At 38.8% G+C, this 19,106-nt stretch overlaps 1 protein-coding gene across 1 annotated transcript in view; it reads left to right on the forward strand.

The window, feature by feature from the left end:
* Nucleotides 1–19,106, forward strand: part of ASPG (asparaginase) — a 38,757-nt gene that overhangs the window by 7,260 nt on the left and 12,391 nt on the right. Inside the window, exons 2-11 of the mRNA XM_072427520.1 lie at nt 1,120–1,249; nt 5,775–5,886; nt 7,617–7,742; nt 9,065–9,148; nt 11,255–11,381; nt 14,398–14,510; nt 15,090–15,275; nt 16,682–16,795; nt 17,122–17,241; nt 18,547–18,642. Of these exons, the coding sequence (XP_072283621.1) occupies nt 1,120–1,249; nt 5,775–5,886; nt 7,617–7,742; nt 9,065–9,148; nt 11,255–11,381; nt 14,398–14,510; nt 15,090–15,275; nt 16,682–16,795; nt 17,122–17,241; nt 18,547–18,642 (1,208 nt within the window). The remainder of the gene's footprint in view (nt 1–1,119; nt 1,250–5,774; nt 5,887–7,616; nt 7,743–9,064; nt 9,149–11,254; nt 11,382–14,397; nt 14,511–15,089; nt 15,276–16,681; nt 16,796–17,121; nt 17,242–18,546; nt 18,643–19,106) is intronic.

Here is a 19,106-nt window from a genome sequence, read left to right on the forward strand (position 1 = left end):
AAATCGGTCTGTAAAACAGGAATTTATCAGAAGGATTAATCATAATGCATGTTGACCTTCCATTGTGAGATAATAAAAAATCCTTATCATTATATTTCCTTTCCCTGCATTCATATTTTTACACCGAAATCTGTTAATATTAATGTTGTATATTTTTTTAAGAAATGCATAATTTAATACATGTAGTATCCAAGTTATGACCTTTGCAGTTTTTGGGGTTTCTATTCATTGTAAATTTAGTGGTCTGAAGGACTAGGAGATAACAGCACTATATTCTTCCACAGTCACAGATAAATGGATGTTATCCTCACGGCTGTACTTCGTAAATCTCTGAACTGGATGACCACCGATAGGTATTCTTTAGCAGATGAAACTGCACTCCTATAAATAATATGTATTTAGATGTATGCCTGGAATTCAGCATTATTATTGGTTTCCAACATTCCATAAAGAGTTTTGTAATTGTATCTTTGCTCAGTATTTGAAGATTAATGAAATGATTGCACAAAAACCTGTGCAATCTAGGAATTCTGTTCTAGGAATTCTGTTAAATGACTATAGCTGGTCATAGGCAGCGGCTAATGTGATAGATATTTCGTGAAAAGGGTGACCGAGTTTGATCTGTGTCATAATTTCCTTTTTCAGTCATAACACTATCAAACTAGGCTTATAAACCTTGGGTTAAGTACAGATAAGCAGTGTTCCTAGATAGCTCCCATGTTGTTAGCCACTTAGCCGCCCCAGTCATTGTGCTGGATGGTAATAAAGCAGCATTTGAACATTTTAGAGCAAGCGGCAGTACTGCATCACCTGCTGCTTCCCCCATTCATTTCCTATAGGCAGCCATGGGTGAGACATTTCATGTGGCACAGTTATGGGCGTGAGGAAACAAAATCTGTACTGCATGCCCACCATATGTCTGAACTAAGCCTTGTACTGATTTGCTTTTATTCTGTGGCCTTCTCGTGGGTAATGTAAATTTTACAGTTTACTTGTTAATTGTTAAATGCTTCATGTCCAGCAGATATAAGAATATATATATACATACATGTGTGTGTGTTTCTGTGCCTGAGGTGATTCTTCTTTCTCTAAATGCACTTTATTTTTTATTTTTTTCAGTATTGGCCCCTCAAGCAAACTCATTTGTTAAGGCTTTAAGGAAACTTCCAATTCTTCATGATGAGCAATATGCCCAACAGACCAAGCTCTACGACTTCCACGAGTTACCAGAAATCACATTGGTTCTTCCGTATGTAACTACTTATTCATTCTTTGTGAAAATGTTATAAGGAAAGATCTGGATATAGAATAGATGAAGCTATGAGGTTCTTAAAATGACATTGCTGGAGAGTTTAGCTCTCACTTTTTGGGTAATCTAAAATGTTTGCATTGTCACAGGAACAGGAGATGATGGGAGGACTTCCAATAGGAAAACTTGTTCTAGGGACAACTAATAAGAGGGGATTTCACCTCTCTTTGGAGATTACTCTTATTTCTTTAGAACAGGAAGTGAAGGGAAATTCCCCAGAAGGGACACAAGTATTTTTGTTTAATGTTGTCTAATGGATCTTGACAATTGGGCTTTACATACATAAAATATGTGCAAATCATTCAACATTCCCTTGTTTCACACAAATTACTATACTCATAACCCTTCTGATATTATTATTATTATTAAACAGGATTTATTTAACGCCAACATATTACGCAGCGCTGTACATTAAATAGGGATTGCAAATGACAGACTAATACAGACAGTGATACAGGAGGCGAAGACCTGTTAGTAGGGAAGGATGATGATGATGATGGAATTCCCTGGATTAATTCCCATTGCACTTATAATTTGGGCACTTGAGATTTGGGCACGTGACCAGGGTCCCAACGTGACCTTGCCTGTTGTTTAAATAGAAGTGCTTTGGGTTCTGTTCTGATTAAGGATATCCTAATCATACCCAATGGTGCTTCTTCCACATGGAGCTATGCAAGTCAAGGCTATGAAGCTTTGTCCCATTTCATGACTACCTCTTTATGTACAAACAAGCAACACTCCAATGTTAGGCTGAGACTATTTTTTATATAAATGACCTGAGGTCTAAGGCTATGTACATACGTCAGATGATACAAACAGGCTTGTCTCAGGCAAAAATCTGACATGTATGCAGCGGTTGCCTGATGTCGTTCATGGATCTGCCCTGACGGATGTGCGAATGACAGACGGAGAACAACAGCAATAGAATCCAATGGAGAAGGGCACATCAGGGTGCTGCTCACTTGTTCTCTCTTCTCCATAGAACAGTGCTGTGTGTACAGTTCTTGTTCGTTCATCTGTCACTCTTTTGTCAGGAAAAGATCAGGAAAGATCATGTCCAGCTACAAATATTGAATGCGTATACACTGCCTTACATTGCTGACAGTTAAATTAACCCTGTCACAACCCTTTTCCTGTGAAATTACTGCATCATCTAACTCCTTCACATAAAGTGAAATTGACAGTATTTTTCACTGTTAAAAGTATTTTTCTAAATCAGCTACAAATTTCTCCCCATGTGTCTAATTGCACTTTCCTGTCGGCTTAACTCTATTTACTAAACTCTGCTAATAGGCACCTGTCCCTGTTCAATCCATCTTCTTCGTCTTTGACCATGTTGATTGGCCAGGCCGGGATGACGTAGTTCCCATTATGCACAGCTCAGTGTTTTTGACAGGTCCTCTGAGTGATCATGCTGGTATGATTGTTTATTGAAGAAGAGACATTGCCTGTCCCTTTTTGCAATAATGCCCTGCCTCATCAAAAATGGTTAAAAGTGGAACTTTGGATCCACTTTAAACCCCCCTAGCGGTATTCCCGAGTGTGACTCGGGATGGATTTTTCAGGCAAAAATTGGTATTCCTGAGTCACACTTGGGGTATCTTTCAACTAAAAGAAAACCCACTTACTAAGTCCTTAGGCTAAAAATGACACAGAGCGGCAGCCGCGGCTTTGACCACCATTCACATGCTTGTTTCCATCCACAGACCGAGGCTGTCACTCTGTCATTCTCGCCTTAGGACCTCAGGTCCTTTCATTGGGTGAACATCCAAATCCTGTTTCCTTCACATTGGGGGTGTCTTCTCACACACCCCTTCGGTCCCTGTGTTTCTTTATAAGCTTCAAATTTTTACACCTTTTCCTCTCCAAGGAACATATACTGCCAAGTAATTGCGCGTAACTTCGCTTAACGTACTACTACTACCCCTGAAGAAGCCCAAGCCTGGCTAAACGGGTCGGGTTTCTGAATTTACGCATGCAATACTAGTTTCACTATGCTGTATGTTCTATGTAGACGTTCATTGCCTAGCGCCCCTATTGGGCCGATATGACTATACATGAAATAGACTCTAAAGCCATTTGAAGCACTGTTGTCAATGTCAGATTTCCGCCAGAAAAAAAACTTTTTTGAGATTGTAGCTCTACTATTATAACACAGTATTTATATTTATACCGCCAACATAAAAACAGTGCTGTACAAGGTCCATAGTCCAGTCACTAACTCTCCCTCAATGGGGTTCCCAATCTAATGTTCCTACCATAGTCATATGTTAATAACACAGTCTAAGGTCCATTTTGGGGGAACCTTTTTAACCTAACTGCATATTTTTTTTTGGAATCCTACGCAAACATGGGGAGAACCTGCAAACTCCATGCAGATAATCCTGGCTGAGATTCGAACCTGGGACCTAGAGCTGCAAAGGCTAGAGTGCTAACATCCGAGGCACCTTATAGTTTAATCAAGTTTCATGCTCAAAGGAACAATGTTTGTTTACATGTCATTTACCTTTAATAGTTTACAATCTGACAATTTATTAGCTTCTAATATACCTGTTGACTGTCACATACGAAGTGACCTTTGCACCAAGGCTAGGTTTTACATTATCTGTATTTATGTATGCAGGGAAAAAGTTGTTCTCCTATTGGTAAAGTTAGGAAGAACACCGCCTGTAGCCTTTTCACTTCAGGGACTGTTTTGCAATGCAGAACAGCCTTTTCAACTCAGCCTCTGGGGTCACATAAGGTCCCTCAACCCCCAATGTCCTGGGGAGCGTTAATCAGATGTGGAGCATAATGAATTAACTGTGGATCTTGGGAGATGCAAAAGCTGTTCAGGTCGGCTTTTCTCTCAATTGCTGCGACTCTTAGGCTGCTAATGATTTGCCTCAGGGAAGAGTTTGTCAGCATATGCCAATTAGGCATTTCTTCGTTAAGCATTCCGCTGGAGCCTCTGATTTGTTTCACTAATGTGATATTGTAATTTTTAATTGCTTCTATGCTTCTTTGTGTGTGTCTTCCATTTTGATCTGGTGATGTAAAAGAAAATCTATTGTTTTTGAATAATGTTGCTAAAAGTATGTTTTTTGTTTTTTTAAATCAAAGTAAAATCTGTCACAAAGCTTAGACAGAGCTGTATGGTGAAGAAAAACAAAAGCTTTGGCCCAAACAGCATGCTGCATCAGAATGAGAGATATAGGCAGCTGATGCTTTATGCAAATATAGGCCTTTGCAGTAAAGATAGAGATTGGACCTTCCCCCGAGACTACTTTTTATGTATTATATTATGTCCGGCTACATGATTGCACATATTTAGCTGAATACCAAATAGTCTGACAATACAGATCGATAACGTGTTCACATTAAGAATCGAATTGCTTTTTAAGAATAATTATTTAAATGTGATGCACAAGCCTCATAAATGTTAAAAAAAAAAAACTATACTTTTTCTGAAATCATTCTTCATTTGCTTCTTGTATGTTCCCTCACCCACATACTGCAGACCGCTATGGAATGGTACAATTGGTTACAATTCAAGTGGTCCTGACTTTGCTCAGCCGCATTGCAATAAAAAGATAGACTGGAGACATAATTGTAGAAGAGCGACTAAAATGATCTAAGTGAACGGGTTAGAATTTTAGTAAACATATCTGCAGATTCTTTACTGCTTCTGCTTCATAGATGACAAAAGTCTAACTGCACTGAGCTTAAACAGTGTACCTGTGCTTTGCCAAAACAGGAAAACTTACCAGATTCACTTTGTTGCCTCCCCTTCATAGCAGGAAATAAATTTTCCCTTCACTTCCCAAACACTGTGAGCTGTCAGAAGCAGACTTGTCTTGTGTAACATGAAATAAGTTGGATGTTCCTCTGTTCCTTCTTTCCCCATGAAGAAAAGGCAAATTTGTGCTGCATGGGCTGGAAGATTGCCGCAGACCTGTTAATATAAGAGGAAATCACAGGTGCATGGTAAAGTGCTGAGGAGGCCTGTAATGCTACCTCAAGCTCTGTGCAGTTGCATGAAAAGGAGACATGTACTGACAAAGAACTAACATTCTAAAAACATTTTTGGCAGTTTTTACAAAGTCTTATATTTTATACCTTGTTTTTATCTTGCTTTCAAATAATTTTAAAACCTGGTCTCTAGCAGACAATGAAATGTAAAGTGTGGAAAAAAGGATGAATTGGTCAATAGCTATTTATGATGAGAGGGATATATTTATAAAGCAGTGAACATGACATTCACTAAACATTCACTGCAAGTAATTTTTTTTCTGGTGCATGTTCTTTCACTGTGATTGATTCAACACCAGTGGATGTTTGGTGTTCCCAAGGTAAATAAATTTGCATGATGTGGGAAACTTAGTCAGCTATAATGATAGAACATAAAGGGTGAACATGTGTTCCATTTCCTTACACAATATGGATTGTAATTACACACATTTTATATTGAGTTGTTCTTTTTCAGGATGTCTAAGCAGAATAAAAGGATCGTGTACACAATCCTGGAATACTCTCCCCTTCTGGATTCCTGTAACATGACGACTGATGACTGGGCCAAGATTGCCAAGGAAATTCAGGTATAGAATATCTTTGTTGTAGTCTGAAGTCCTACATAGATTATACAAAAGGATTACACCGTAATGTGTGTGATTGTGAGCTCCTATAACACAATTACATTGACCATACAATTTAATAATGTTATCATGTATGTAGCATTGTAAAGGCAAAGCATTTATTTTGTAAACACTTGGCAGAGAATGCAGTAAAAAAGAAAAGGTCACACACAAAGATAGTAAGCACACACATATATTGTATACAGTGCAGTATGTCAAAACATATATAATAATAAACTTTACCTACAGATTCAAAAGTCCTTTGTTTTGAGATGAAGAAAAAGAAGTCTAGCTGGTTTATCTGATGGCTTTGGCCATAGTGGTCATTTATCGGATTTCTGACAGCGCAGCCTCCTTTCTCCTTCTCTTTGGAACACGTACCATAGTAAGCCCTCAAGGCTATTTGTATTTTGTTCCACAGGGGATGTTATGCTTTGGTAGGGTGTTGAGGAAGGATTTGGTGCTGGAGTAAGTGGCAGATAGGTGACTAATGCTCTAAGAGTGAAGCAACAGCAAGGATAGTTGGCACTAGACTCATGGGCCAGACCTTATACTATCTACACATTCTACAGGATGCAGCCAGATGCTGAACACAACCTATTTTTTTCGTATTAATATAAGTCACCTACTTCTAAGTGCTTGTTTGGACAGCTTTTGTTTGCCTAGTTCCTCAATTGTTGCCTTTGGTAGCTTGTTCATTTTGAATGAGCTGCCAACACAGCTGGTCTTTTTTTGGGAACACAACGCATAGTAGTGCATTGCCATGCATTGGTGTGCTTCAGTGCAGATGTGTTGCATTGGTGCATTTAGGGAACCATTCAGAATTCATGGAAGCTCTTTGCATTCATGCATTCACAATACAGTACCACCTAATGCAGTGGTCCAATCCTTTGTGCTGATTTAGAGCTACCTATAAAAATGTAACTTGCCTGGCTACTTGTAGTTCCGGTATGAATGAATCTCTGACCAAGGAAAATGTACACAGAAAATTAAGGCAGAACTCCTGATCTGTATACTTTGCTCCATGTCATAGCCCGAGAAGGTAATAGTCATTTGATTTACAGCGCAGCCTGGTAACCAGCATTAGTTTCAGCCTGTTCTGTAAGTATGGGCTTCCTTTTACAGCTTTTCTTTCAAGATTTAGAAAGAAACGTCCTGTGTTTAAGTTGAGGTGTTACACTTTAATAAAACAATTTATATGGTTGGTGGATCCACTTCAAGACTTTCTCCCCTGGATTTTCAGAGGTAGTACATAGTTCTTTTGTGTGAGAAATAAATTAATCATGATGTGTGTAGGATTCTGGTATTGATTTTTGCTTGAACTAAGTTGTCAGATTTTAGGTGAGTAATGAGGGACATAAGTATTGTTTGATAGATCTACACTGGAAGGTAAAGTTTCAATAGAATCCTAATAATGACACTTACAGTCTCTCACCTATAATAGGCTGTATATCAAACCTCAGGATGAGCCAATAAAGAAATTAGGATGATATTTACTGGAAATCTCTACCTAGGGGTTTATGTATGCTGCCAATGCTTCTATAAATGCTAATTGAATGGATGTTATCCTAATCCAGCGCCTTCTATACTTGAACTCATTGGCCCAGAATGAGAGGTATTGGTATAGTCAGATTTGGACTATGGAGCTGGTTACTAATGTAACATCTGTTTAAAACTTGTTCCTTTTTTTCTAGAAATATTATGAACACTATGATGGTTTTGTCATCCTTCATGGTACAGACACCATGGCCTACACTGCATCTGCATTGTCCTTTATGTGTGAGAATTTGGGCAAAACCATTGTGCTGACCGGCTCTCAGGTGAGTCCTTTTTTTTCCTTTTAACAGGTTCATGTACCTCCACACTCCCCCAACCCAATACAAGAACCATCATGGTGTGGGCACATCTTTAAATGATCAGCAGATGTCTTTGTATACTTCAGCCTCCAGCACATTTCTTGGGGAACACCACAGATCATTATGTGCTGTCTGACAGCCCTGAAACTTACACTGCAATTTGTGAACCGGCTAGACAGAGTAAATATTTTAGATTAAAAAAAAAAACACATCACTATGAACCTAAAAGTAAGATAGTAATCCTATAGGAGCATCTGTATTCCAATGTAGAAAGTACTTCATTGCAGGGGTGGGAAAGGTCTTGGCTTTTGCAAACTAAATGCTGAAAATGTGAAGGGGTAATTTTAAAGGATCACCACATATCTATGCTGGCTGTACAGGTTAGAATTTACCTCTTCCCTCACTTGTTAGGTTTGCTGTTCTTCCAGTGCAGCAGAGTATAGTTTATACAAAAGGAGCAGTGATAACAGATTAACTTCTCCTGGGGAAGACATTCATTCACCTACAGATGCTCTGTCTGAGTTGTTTTGTAGGGAGATTCTGCAAAGCGCCAGTTATTATAACTGCATGGGAACATAGAACAAGAAGCCCCTCAATTCTTTGGTGAAAATGGTAGCTCTAAGGCTAATTTTGGCCTGCAGTTAACTGCGGCCATCTGCTTTTGGCTCAACTGCTCTTCCAACTGCCCCATTCATCTGAATAAAAGTGGTTGGGAACCACTGTGCAAGTCTGTTGCAGTGGATTGCGGCTGTGGTTGTAGAACTCAGCATGTTGCTTCTGGCCGCCCTAGAAAGCCGTTGGTGCTGGATGATTGAAAAAAAAGTCCCATTAATTGAAAGTTTTGAACTGCAGCAAACCCCAACCTCAACCACGTGATACAGAAATTGAGTTTGAGTTTGAGTTGTTGTTCACCCAACAACGTAATGTGTAAAGCCGCATACACACGTGCAATTCTTGTTGTTGGAAAGGATCTTTCACGATCCTTTCCAACGATAAGAACCACACGATGCATGAACGAGTGCTGTACATACAGCATCGTTCTGATCTATGGAGAGGGGGAGAGCGATGAAGCGGCACCCTGCTGCACGCTCTCCCCCTTCCCTTGCATTAGGATCGCTCATCGTTCGTGGATCAGCCAGGACGGATTCACGGATGATGAACGGCACGGGCTGTACACACGCCAGAAAAATTTGACGTGTGTACGTAGCTTTAGTCTGCGTATTGTTTCTTTGATCATTTCTTTGAAAATCACTTTTTTTTTTTTTTGCTAACATCCTCAACAACAGGTTCCAATTTATGAGATGCGGAATGATGGACGTGACAACCTGTTGGGGGCTCTGCTCATTGCTGGGCAGTTTGTTATTCCAGAGGTAAGTTTGGTTGAAATGTGAACTTTGGGATGATATAATTGAATTGCATACTGAAATAATGTTTAAAACAACTATTTTTTAACGAAAGTGCACATATGCTATTTAAACACTAGAGGGCAGGATTGTGCTATAGTCATCTGCTGGCAGTGATTTATGAGTGTTTGAATGTCGGAGAATCAAAGAGTCTTTGAGTCTCTGTAGTGACTCTGCTAGAATTTCTATCAAATCTGTAGTCTATTTGAAATATTACACATACTGTATGCTGGGCTACAGATTAGAAACACAAAGGTCTGACCATAGAGAATGTCTGCTCATTTTCAGTCTGTAGATATCCTGACCTTTTAACCTTGTAAAGGTGTTGCACATTCTCCAGCTGCCAACATGAAGCCAATTAGGCAGAGGGGTTTTCAAAAATATAAGTTATGTGATGTTTTTGTGGGTTTTCTAAGGTTTGGCTTTGTTGTACTAGAAATAGTCTATAATCAAAGTAGCCAACTTCAAATGTTGGCATATACACATTTGTATAGCAACAAGTATGGCAAAGGTTGCTGCAGTGGCTGCCTATAGTACTACATTGGCACATACACTCTCCATTAGTGTCAGCTTGACCAAATGTGCTTCTAAAAAGTCTATTGCAAGAGAGAGGACATCCTGAATGAGGTAAAGAAAAACTGTGAGGACTGTGGGGTCAGAGGAATAATAATAATAGAATGTAGAGGTTTAATGCTTTCTAAATCTCATCCTAAACTAGTGTAGAGAGAAGAAATATATTTCTATTTGACATTCATAGTCTGCATGTTAGTTGAAGCCAGAGACAGCCAGACACAAGCAGGTCAGCCCAAAATGCTTAATTGCATTCTTATTGACCTCCTCCATGTAGCAGTAGACCAAACTCCACCCATGACATTTTCTTTTCAGTCTATAAATCTATATTGGCACATTTGCATTCATTATGCATTTCTTCCCCTTAGCAAATGTCACCAGAAAAATTAATGTGTTGCTGCTGAAATAAGTATCGAAAAGTAGCACGTACAAGGGAGTTTATCATGCCTGTTAATGTGTATACAGTGTTTAACGTGGCTTATGTCACTAATCCACACTATACATACAAATGCACAGAGCTCAGCAATGCCATCTCTCTTGGCATCATCACAGCCTTGCTCAGCGACATGGAGCTTGTGCTGATAGTGCTTTCTGTGTGCGTGATAAAAACTAACAATTGGCACACTCTCGTCTATTTGGCGGGAGAGGAGGGGTTCTTTCTGATTTTTTTACTTGAAAGCATGTAAGCCAGGCAACTAGCATTTTAAAAAGGAGTCAAACGGAAGGCAGTTAACACCTTATTCGAAATTTAAACTTTGGCTACCTATACTGACCTCCATGAGAGAGTGCTGTACAAAGAAGTAGGAGGTTGATTTGAAGACAGAATATAAATTTGTTTAAAATTTAGAAAGCAACAAGTTATATTATCTGCTCTGATTCAGCTCTATTTGTCTTCCTTTTACAGTTATCCCCTTCATAATAAAGGGGTCTTGTTTTTGAGTTTAAGTGTAGTCTATGGCTGGAGGCAACAAAAAAATTGGAAAGGAAGTTTCCTATACCAGAAGGGGTAGTACATGCACCTACCAGGCAGCCTGTGTCTGCTAACATTGCTCCAATGTGCATTTAGCACGTCTGGCAGAATCTTATTCCTGTGCCTCTATCCCCCAACTCCCCACACTACTATAGAAAATGTCAGTGAGGTAGAGGTTATGTACATAGAACCACAGCACATAACATGGCTTTTCTTTTTGCCACAAACTGAAAATCTGATTGTCTTGTCTTTTCTGGGTTGATGCAATTTGGACATATGCTGGTGGAAGATTTTGGACACAGAGCTAATATATTCTAACAGTCTGTACACAGTGTAGCAGTCTCATACAAGGCCAATATATGTTCTGAACACTGCATAATATTTGCACACAAGTCTGAAGAATTGTGCTGGTCTGTACACAGTGTAATGATCGCACACAAAGCTAATATTTTATAAATGTACACAGTGTACAGATTGGACACAAGGCTACAATATTGTGTCGCTCTGTACTCATGTTCTCTCTCACTTTTCAGGTGTGTCTGTATTTTCATCACAAACTGTACAGGGGAAACCGGGTGACGAAGGTGGATGCGGGAAGTTTCAATGCCTTCTCCTCTCCCAACTTGCCTCCACTTGCAAATGCTGAAGTTGATATTACAAGTAAGTTGCCCAGCTGCATAATCCCTGTAATTTGTGCCACATGGAAGAGTCTCTGGCTTTCTTCTCTAGGAGTCAAGGCTTAGTGAGATCATTAAACTAGTCTGTGAATGGTCCTGAACCACCTCTGTAACAATGAAAGATTGAGTTTTGTTGCAGATAAAGAAGATTCATATTTCTTGCTTTTGTCTAAATCCTATTTGCTCAGAGATAAAAATTAAAAACAAACATTTTTTTGACTTGATATACTGCTTTATGGATTTGTGAACTCTGTTAAAAAAAAAAAGTGTTAAGGTGGAGGTTTACTTCAAATTATATTCACTTCACACAATCTGTATTGGTATTCTGTTAATAAACACCAATCTCTACAATTCTTTAAGCTGGTCTCTCACCAAAAGTAACACCACTAGTACAGTAAACGTAAGGTCATTACTGGCGATACCACATTCCATGCAAATTTTTCCTAATGCTTTACCCCCAAGTGTGGACTTTTGGTAGAGGTATTTAGCCATTGACACAAATTGTGGGGAAATTATGTGAATACAGACCTAGAAAGCAATAAAAAAACACCTGACCCTCTCTCCTCTCTACACAAAACAGAAAATGGTGGTTTATTGTGGTATCTGATCTCTTTGGACTGTTTTCCTGTTCTGGTGAAGCCATCAGGACGGTGAATGTGGGAAAATCTTAAGGATGGGTACACGGCCATAAAAACGTGGCAGGTGTCTCTTTCATATTAAAGGGATACAATGTGGAGTTCTGCATGTTGACCAAGCATTTTATTAAAGCAGAATTACATTGTGGCATAGCATACAATAGAAACCTTTTTTTTCTCGACTCCTTATTGCCCATATAGTTAGGCAACTACACATCAACCAATCCCTAACTCACGCACACAAAGTTATGTTGCGTATGTGAAAAAACAATTGAGCCTATTTTACAGCACATTTAAACGTGATAGCAGCTATAATGCATGATTGTGCCATATCCTGTTCAGAAAGAAAGGTGTACATGTCAGGAAAAACAATCTGTGCCTACAGTCGGTCGATCTGTCTTAGATATTCTTCCTGGTTTGTTTACTTAGCAAAAAGCAGCTTATCTCTGGATCTCTATATGTAAAGAAACATTCCCCACACAGTAAAGATCTTCAAGTAGAAAGTGGTGTGCCAAATCCATTGAAGCAGGGGAAAATTGTTTTGCTTTAGTTCCGCTATTTAAATGATAGTTGCAAACTGTTTCATTTGGAATTACCGCAGCACAGAAAACTGTAGTCACCAACCATTATATACTGGCTGGATAATCTTTTTAAGGTTTAACAGGTAAGCAAGTCGCTTATATGTATGCAGACTAAAAATGTATCTGTAGATCCTTTTTTATTACAGTGCATCTCTTTCAGTAATGAGTTACACTCTTTATACAATATTCTCCTACTCTTTATATAATATTTTGAAGGAAGGGGTGGGGTGCTCTCCATTGAAGTTCACCATCACCATAATGTGTCTTAAATTTTGACGAGAACATTAAAAGGTTGCTGAACCGGCCTTTCTGTTGGTGACATTGGGGCTGATCGGCCCGGTTTGTGTGGCTGGTGTAGGACTCCCATTAAAAGCCACAGGTCTTGTTTGATTTAATAACTAAGAACGGATGTGCCACTCCTTAGGGAGGTTCTATTTTATAATCTCTTGTTCGGTGTAAAATCATCTGTGAATTTTTAGGACTGTTTAATAAATCAATACTCCAACAATGGTGTACAGAGTGCTTTCAAATACAATAGAAAATTTAGGACAATTTGTATTGGTAGCTGTTGCTTTCTGTATTTCATGTAAGTTCTTTGTTTTATCAAATGAGCTCAACCTTGTACTTAAGAAAATATAAATACAGTTCGGTCCATAAAAATTTAGACAGACTTTTTTCTAATTTTGGTTTTATACATTACCACAATTAATTTTAAATGAAACAACTCAGATGCAGTTGAATTGCAGACTTTCAGCTTTAATTCAGTGGGCTGAACAAAAAGTTTGCATAAAAATGTGAGGAACTAAAGCCTTTTTTTTTTCGCTCTCCCCCTCCCCTCTCCATAGAGCATGAACGGTGCTGTATGTACAGCACCGTTCATGCATCGTGCACTCCCAACAAAAATTGGCAGTATGTACGCAGCTTTACTTTTGAACCCCTGATATGAAGTGATTGTGTAAAAAAAATAAAAAAAATAAAAAGGTTTTAGTTCCTCACATTTTTATGCAATCTTTTTTTTTTTTAACCCACTGAATTAAAGCTGAAAGTCTGCAGTTCAGCTTCATCCGAGTTTTTTCATTTAAAATTAATTGTGGTAATGTACAAAATCAAAATTAGAAAAAAAGTTGTCTCTGTCCAAATATTTATGGACCTAACTGTATATAAAAATGATAGTAAAACAAATCTTTGTGTGTAGTACTAGCATATCCATGTATTGTCTAAATCTGCAAAGCCTGTGAGTTTAAAAGAACTCTTAAAGCAGAACCAAACCTCACTATACTCACCCGTCATGTCGCAGGGTGCCGCCATATTGCTTTTCTTTCTAGTTAAGAGCCAGGATGGCGCAGTTGATTTTCACAGTTCCATGGATCGATCAGGCAGGTAAGAATGCTTATTGCATCGCCTGTCCCTTTCTGCAGTAATGACCTGCCTTATCATGGAAACTTGAGTGGGACTTTAAGTATAATAGAGGATACTGTCCTTAGAGACATAGATTGTGGCAGGATGTAATGAGGAGAGATCATAAGTACCAAAATCAGTAGGTCATAGTACCTCAATGTGGGATGCCTTATAATAATCAGCAGAGGTTTTTTTTTTTTTAAAGCTTATCTACCTCTATTGGTAATTAATCTGATTTTCACTTTTCTCTTTTAGATATAAAGCTGACTTTTGTACAAGGCTGAGTGTCTTTTGGGTTTTAATGTACTTGACCCATTTGTACAGAATAGAATTATAAATCTATTGTAATTAGAAATGCTAACCGTCTGTTATTTTTTACTTCTAGTAAACTGGGAGACTGTTTGGCGACCAAACACCACCAAGAAATTCCTGGTGCACACAGACATGAACAGAAATGTGGGCCTGCTCCGCATATTCCCCGGAATAACTGCTGCTACTGTACGTTACCCCTTCGTTCCCAAACACCTTTAAGATGGCATACTTATCCTAGTCTTTCTGAGAGGTGTGGATTTAGAATAGTGCAGTGAGTTCTTTCTAAAATTTGTACCTGTGTTTGTTGTTACAAAAGCTGGAGGGATGTGGACATCTGTTCTTTTATCAGTGAAGATTCAAAAGGAGTTAATAAAATGTTCTGTTATACTTAAATGACCCCACTGTTCTTCTCTGTAGCCTGTAGGGGCTCCCAGTTCTGCACAGACTGTGAATGTTGCCTGGTGCAGGGGAGACTGTGACTATGGAAAATTACAGCATGGAGTGGCAGTCATTCTCTTTTTGGTGAAGTAAGGGGGTTCAGGGGTATAGGAAGTGTTGATTTGCCCTATTTATGACATCAAAAACAGGGCAAAGCAACAAATTCTCCTAACATCTATGAGGCTGGAGAAGTAAAGGTGCATTAATCATCACATCAGTTTATGACCACAAAGTATAATTTGATATCACTCATGATCACTTTTGCCAATATCAAAAAGGTTCCATGTTGGAGATTTTCACTCTTTTTTTTTTTTTTTTTTTGCACAGGTAAAGGCTTTCCTTCAGCCACCAATGGAGGGCATTGTGCTGGAAACATATGGCAGTGGGAATGCCCCAGATTGTCGTCTTGACCTACTTCAGGAGCTAAAAGCTGCCACAGAACGCGGACTGTTAATCATTAATTGCACTCAGTGTTTGCGGGGTTCTGTCACAGAGTCGTATGCAACAGGAAAGGTTGGTTGTTTCTTTGATATCTGTCTATTGCATTTGAGTCTTTTATATTTGTCTTCACATCACAGGTGTATGTGAATCTGATAAAACCATGTAGGAAGATCTCTTACTGGTTAGATGAAACTTGGCACCTCCAACTGTTAGAATAATTGGGCCTTATTATCTGATTCTTCATAATAGCTTTAGACTGCCCTCTATATAGCCTCATTTTATAGAGAGGCCAGTGGCTTCAGTACCTTGAGTGGATGTCCCAGAATCAGTATGGAAAATAGGATGTCTGATTTTTCTCCTGACATGACTCACCCAAAATCATTCTTCTCTAAACTCAAAAATACTAAAGCCAGAGTCAGCAAGCCAAGTAACATTTGAATAGGTCAGCTTTCCTGGTAGGGGACTCTGGATAGGATATTTCATACGGAGGCTTTGGGTTCCTTAACTAATCCTAATTAGTGTTTTGTTTTTGCTGGGTTCTCTGAGTTTATATCTATGTTGAGATGCAGTTTGAACAAGCCCCAACACAGCCACCTTAGGGAAGGCACTTTTTGGGGTGACAACTTCTCCTTTAGATTCCTCAGAGGTGTCTTCCTAAGTAATACATTGCTAGTGTTTCTGTAACTAGTCTTTTTCAACAACTGCATTTACATAGCTAAATACAAACACACACTTGTGTTTTTACTGCTATTTAAATGCAAATGCATGGCCAACAGCATTTACCAGTAAAAGGCTGTATTTAACCTACTGTATCTGCAGTTCAAACACATCTTATTAAAATAGGCAGTCTCCAAAGAAAGAGTGCTGCACAAATAAAATAAACTAATAATGGTCTAATAAAGCCTCTTCAATAAATAATGTGCAGACAGAATAATTAGGATTTTAGAGACTGGTGTTCATATGTTCCAAATACACATCAAACAACAATGTTTTTGGATACTTGCCCCAGAGCTTTTTTTTTTTTTGCAGACGGCTAAGAGAATGCACAGGGGGTTGCTCAAGTATAGGTATTTCATTGTGAGTGAAGGTGCTTTGGAGTTTTGGATGTGTGTTTCAGAATACTATACAGATTTTTTGTAAGCATATAACGGCAAACAATCAGACTCCACCTCATAGTGCTCAAATTTTAGCAAAGTATATTTGGTATTTGGAGTCACCAAGCTCAAGAAAAAGAACTATATTATACAGTCAATGATGCAAATTACAGGAGGGTCACTACCTCTTAATGACTAATAAAATCACTTACTGTTTTTTCAAAGGAATGAGTAAAACCCATTAAAGAAAGGTCTTAAAAAAGTAATTTATGTAGTTGTAGATAGTAAGCATCTTTGAGCGATAGGTACTAACATCAATTATTCTTTGTAAACTATTGCAGGTCAGTTACTCCTATTTAAACAAAATAATTGAAAATTTTGCAGGCCCTTGCTGTGGTTGGAGTTATACCAGGGTGTGATTTGACTCCAGAGGCAGCGCTGGCAAAGATTTCGTATGTGTTGGGTAAAACGCACCTCAGCCTGCAGCAGAAGAAACAGGTAAGACCAGGGGATCCGGACTTTCCATAGCTTTTACATCACCTCTAATACCCTGTGTGTGTTTGTGTCTGTAGCACACTATGGTTTTTACAAACACCAAGACCACAGAAACCTATAGCAATGATTATGGGTCAAGTGTTGTAACATAGGGCATCCAATAAGGATATATCTCAGTACTTTCACAGCCAGTGCTGCAATGAGAGATTTTTTTATTGATTGCTATTGTCAGATTTTTTTTTTTCCCTTTTTGTTAAACTGGAAATATTTTTTTTTTGTGCCTGATGGAGATTATATAATGTGTGTATATTTGCTGTGCCATTTTGCAGATGCTGTATGAAAATCTCCGGGGAGAGATGACTGTCAGTGCCACTGGAGCTAAAATCTCTCTCCGAGACAGCAAATTCATCCAGGTGGTCGCCAAGTCTGTTGGTGTGAGCTGCAAGGAGGTACATTATCATCGGAAACTCAAGTTAAATTTGTATGATTCCTTATATGTAAGTAAGCTTATGCCATCCCCAACTGTAGGATTACAGCTGGGGTTTGGCCAGAAATGCGGTTCCACTGTACATCTTTTTTTGGGTTGTCAGATTGCTAGAAATAATAAAAAAAGAAAAAAAACCACTGGGCCCCAAAACAGCTGCTGGCTCAGAAAACAGTTGTATGACACCTGAGGCCATGAGAAAGTAGATTACTGCTGCTCTACACTACTGACTTTATATTTTTGAAAGCAATAGTTTTCTAAATCAAACCTACACTGAAACAGTTATGGTTACTACTAATGCTGTTTGCTTTGCTGTCTCCGATTTAAGTACCATGAATATGACTGACCGATCCAATCGACCTCCTGATTGGTAGTCCCAAAACACTGTACACATGTACAATATCTTTCTCTACCCATTGTCGAATTGGAGGTGAAAGTCATCCTGTGTGTACTAGACCTTATTATCGCTGAAAGTACCTATGCTTTTGGAAGGGTATGACAGGGAAACTAGTCATACTGGTCCAGTGGAGTTCTGCAAAACAAATTCCATACTCCTGCAGTGCAGATATTTTGTCTTGTCCACCATTGTGATCAGCCCAGGCAGACGTGGTATTTGTATAGGCAGAGTATTGTTGCTTTACGGGAAAATAAGTGGTGGGGTATCTTGTAGACTGAGCTCAAACTGCTCCTACTACAGCTGTTTCCTCTCTACTATCCATCATATACAGTATAGTTGCAGGCATTGCTGCTGTGAAATTCATGATAACCTTTGAGAAGTAAAATAATCTGCTGGTTTTGGCAATCCAACAAAAACTTAATGATGGGGTTTTGGTAGGCTGACCCTTGTGGAAGAGTTTAATAACTTACTTCTAATCCTCAGCCTAAGCTCTGTGCATTGCTCATCTATTAGTTGTTTATTTTTAACTCATACTTGTGCTAGATCTACACCCAGTTTGTTCCACATTCTTAATTACTGTAAATTATGTTTTCTATTGGGAGTTTACTATTTAGGCTTGATGGAATAATACATCATGTGTTTTCATGGCCCTTCTAAAATTAGAATGGATAAGGCTTGTCACTATTACAGCCAGGGCAAAAACAAATAATGTGACACTTTTAGGTCAGAGTGTAGTTGTGCACTTTTAATAAACCTAGGTAGCCCATGTTTTACCTTTTAGATGTCTGTGGAGTTCTTGCCACAGATTCAGTGTAAATAGAACATGGCATTTTTAGGGTGAGTTTGGTACCAATTTGTGTTTTTGATTTGCAGGAATTGGAGGCAGTTAGAGATGCCCTGACACCAGCTTTGGCCTGTGCTGCTGCTAAAACTGGAGACATAAATGCACTGGAAGCAATAACAGACATGGTAAGAAGCCCTGAAATATGTGCCCATGTACACATCTCTGCACATATTTCATACTTCAAAGAGCCTGTCCACCTAAATGTTGTTCAGAAGTGAAACCTTTGAAAAAAGTCAGCTCAACATCTCATTCCCTTGGATCCTCCAACAATTAGGGATCTTCCTATTGTATTGTAATAAATATAAATAAAAAATCTAAGTAGGAGAATGGGAAATCTTTAGGCGTGTGGACTCTGGAACTTGGCACAAAGATCTCACTGACAAAATCTCTAAAGCTGCGTACACACGTCCAATAAATATCGTTGGAAACGAACGACCAATTGACCAAAAATTGTTCTAAAAAAAGTGACCAATGACGCAGAGGAACGAGGATAGTCGATGGAAATGAACGACCGGCGCAGCGGATCTGATTGGACGACGATCGTTCACCATCTATCGTGTGTGCAGTCGTTCAGTGATGGTGCATGTTC

Source organism: Pyxicephalus adspersus, chromosome 12, assembly GCF_032062135.1.
Source record: "Pyxicephalus adspersus chromosome 12, UCB_Pads_2.0, whole genome shotgun sequence".
In the NCBI taxonomy this organism is placed as follows: domain Eukaryota; kingdom Metazoa; phylum Chordata; class Amphibia; order Anura; family Pyxicephalidae; genus Pyxicephalus; species Pyxicephalus adspersus.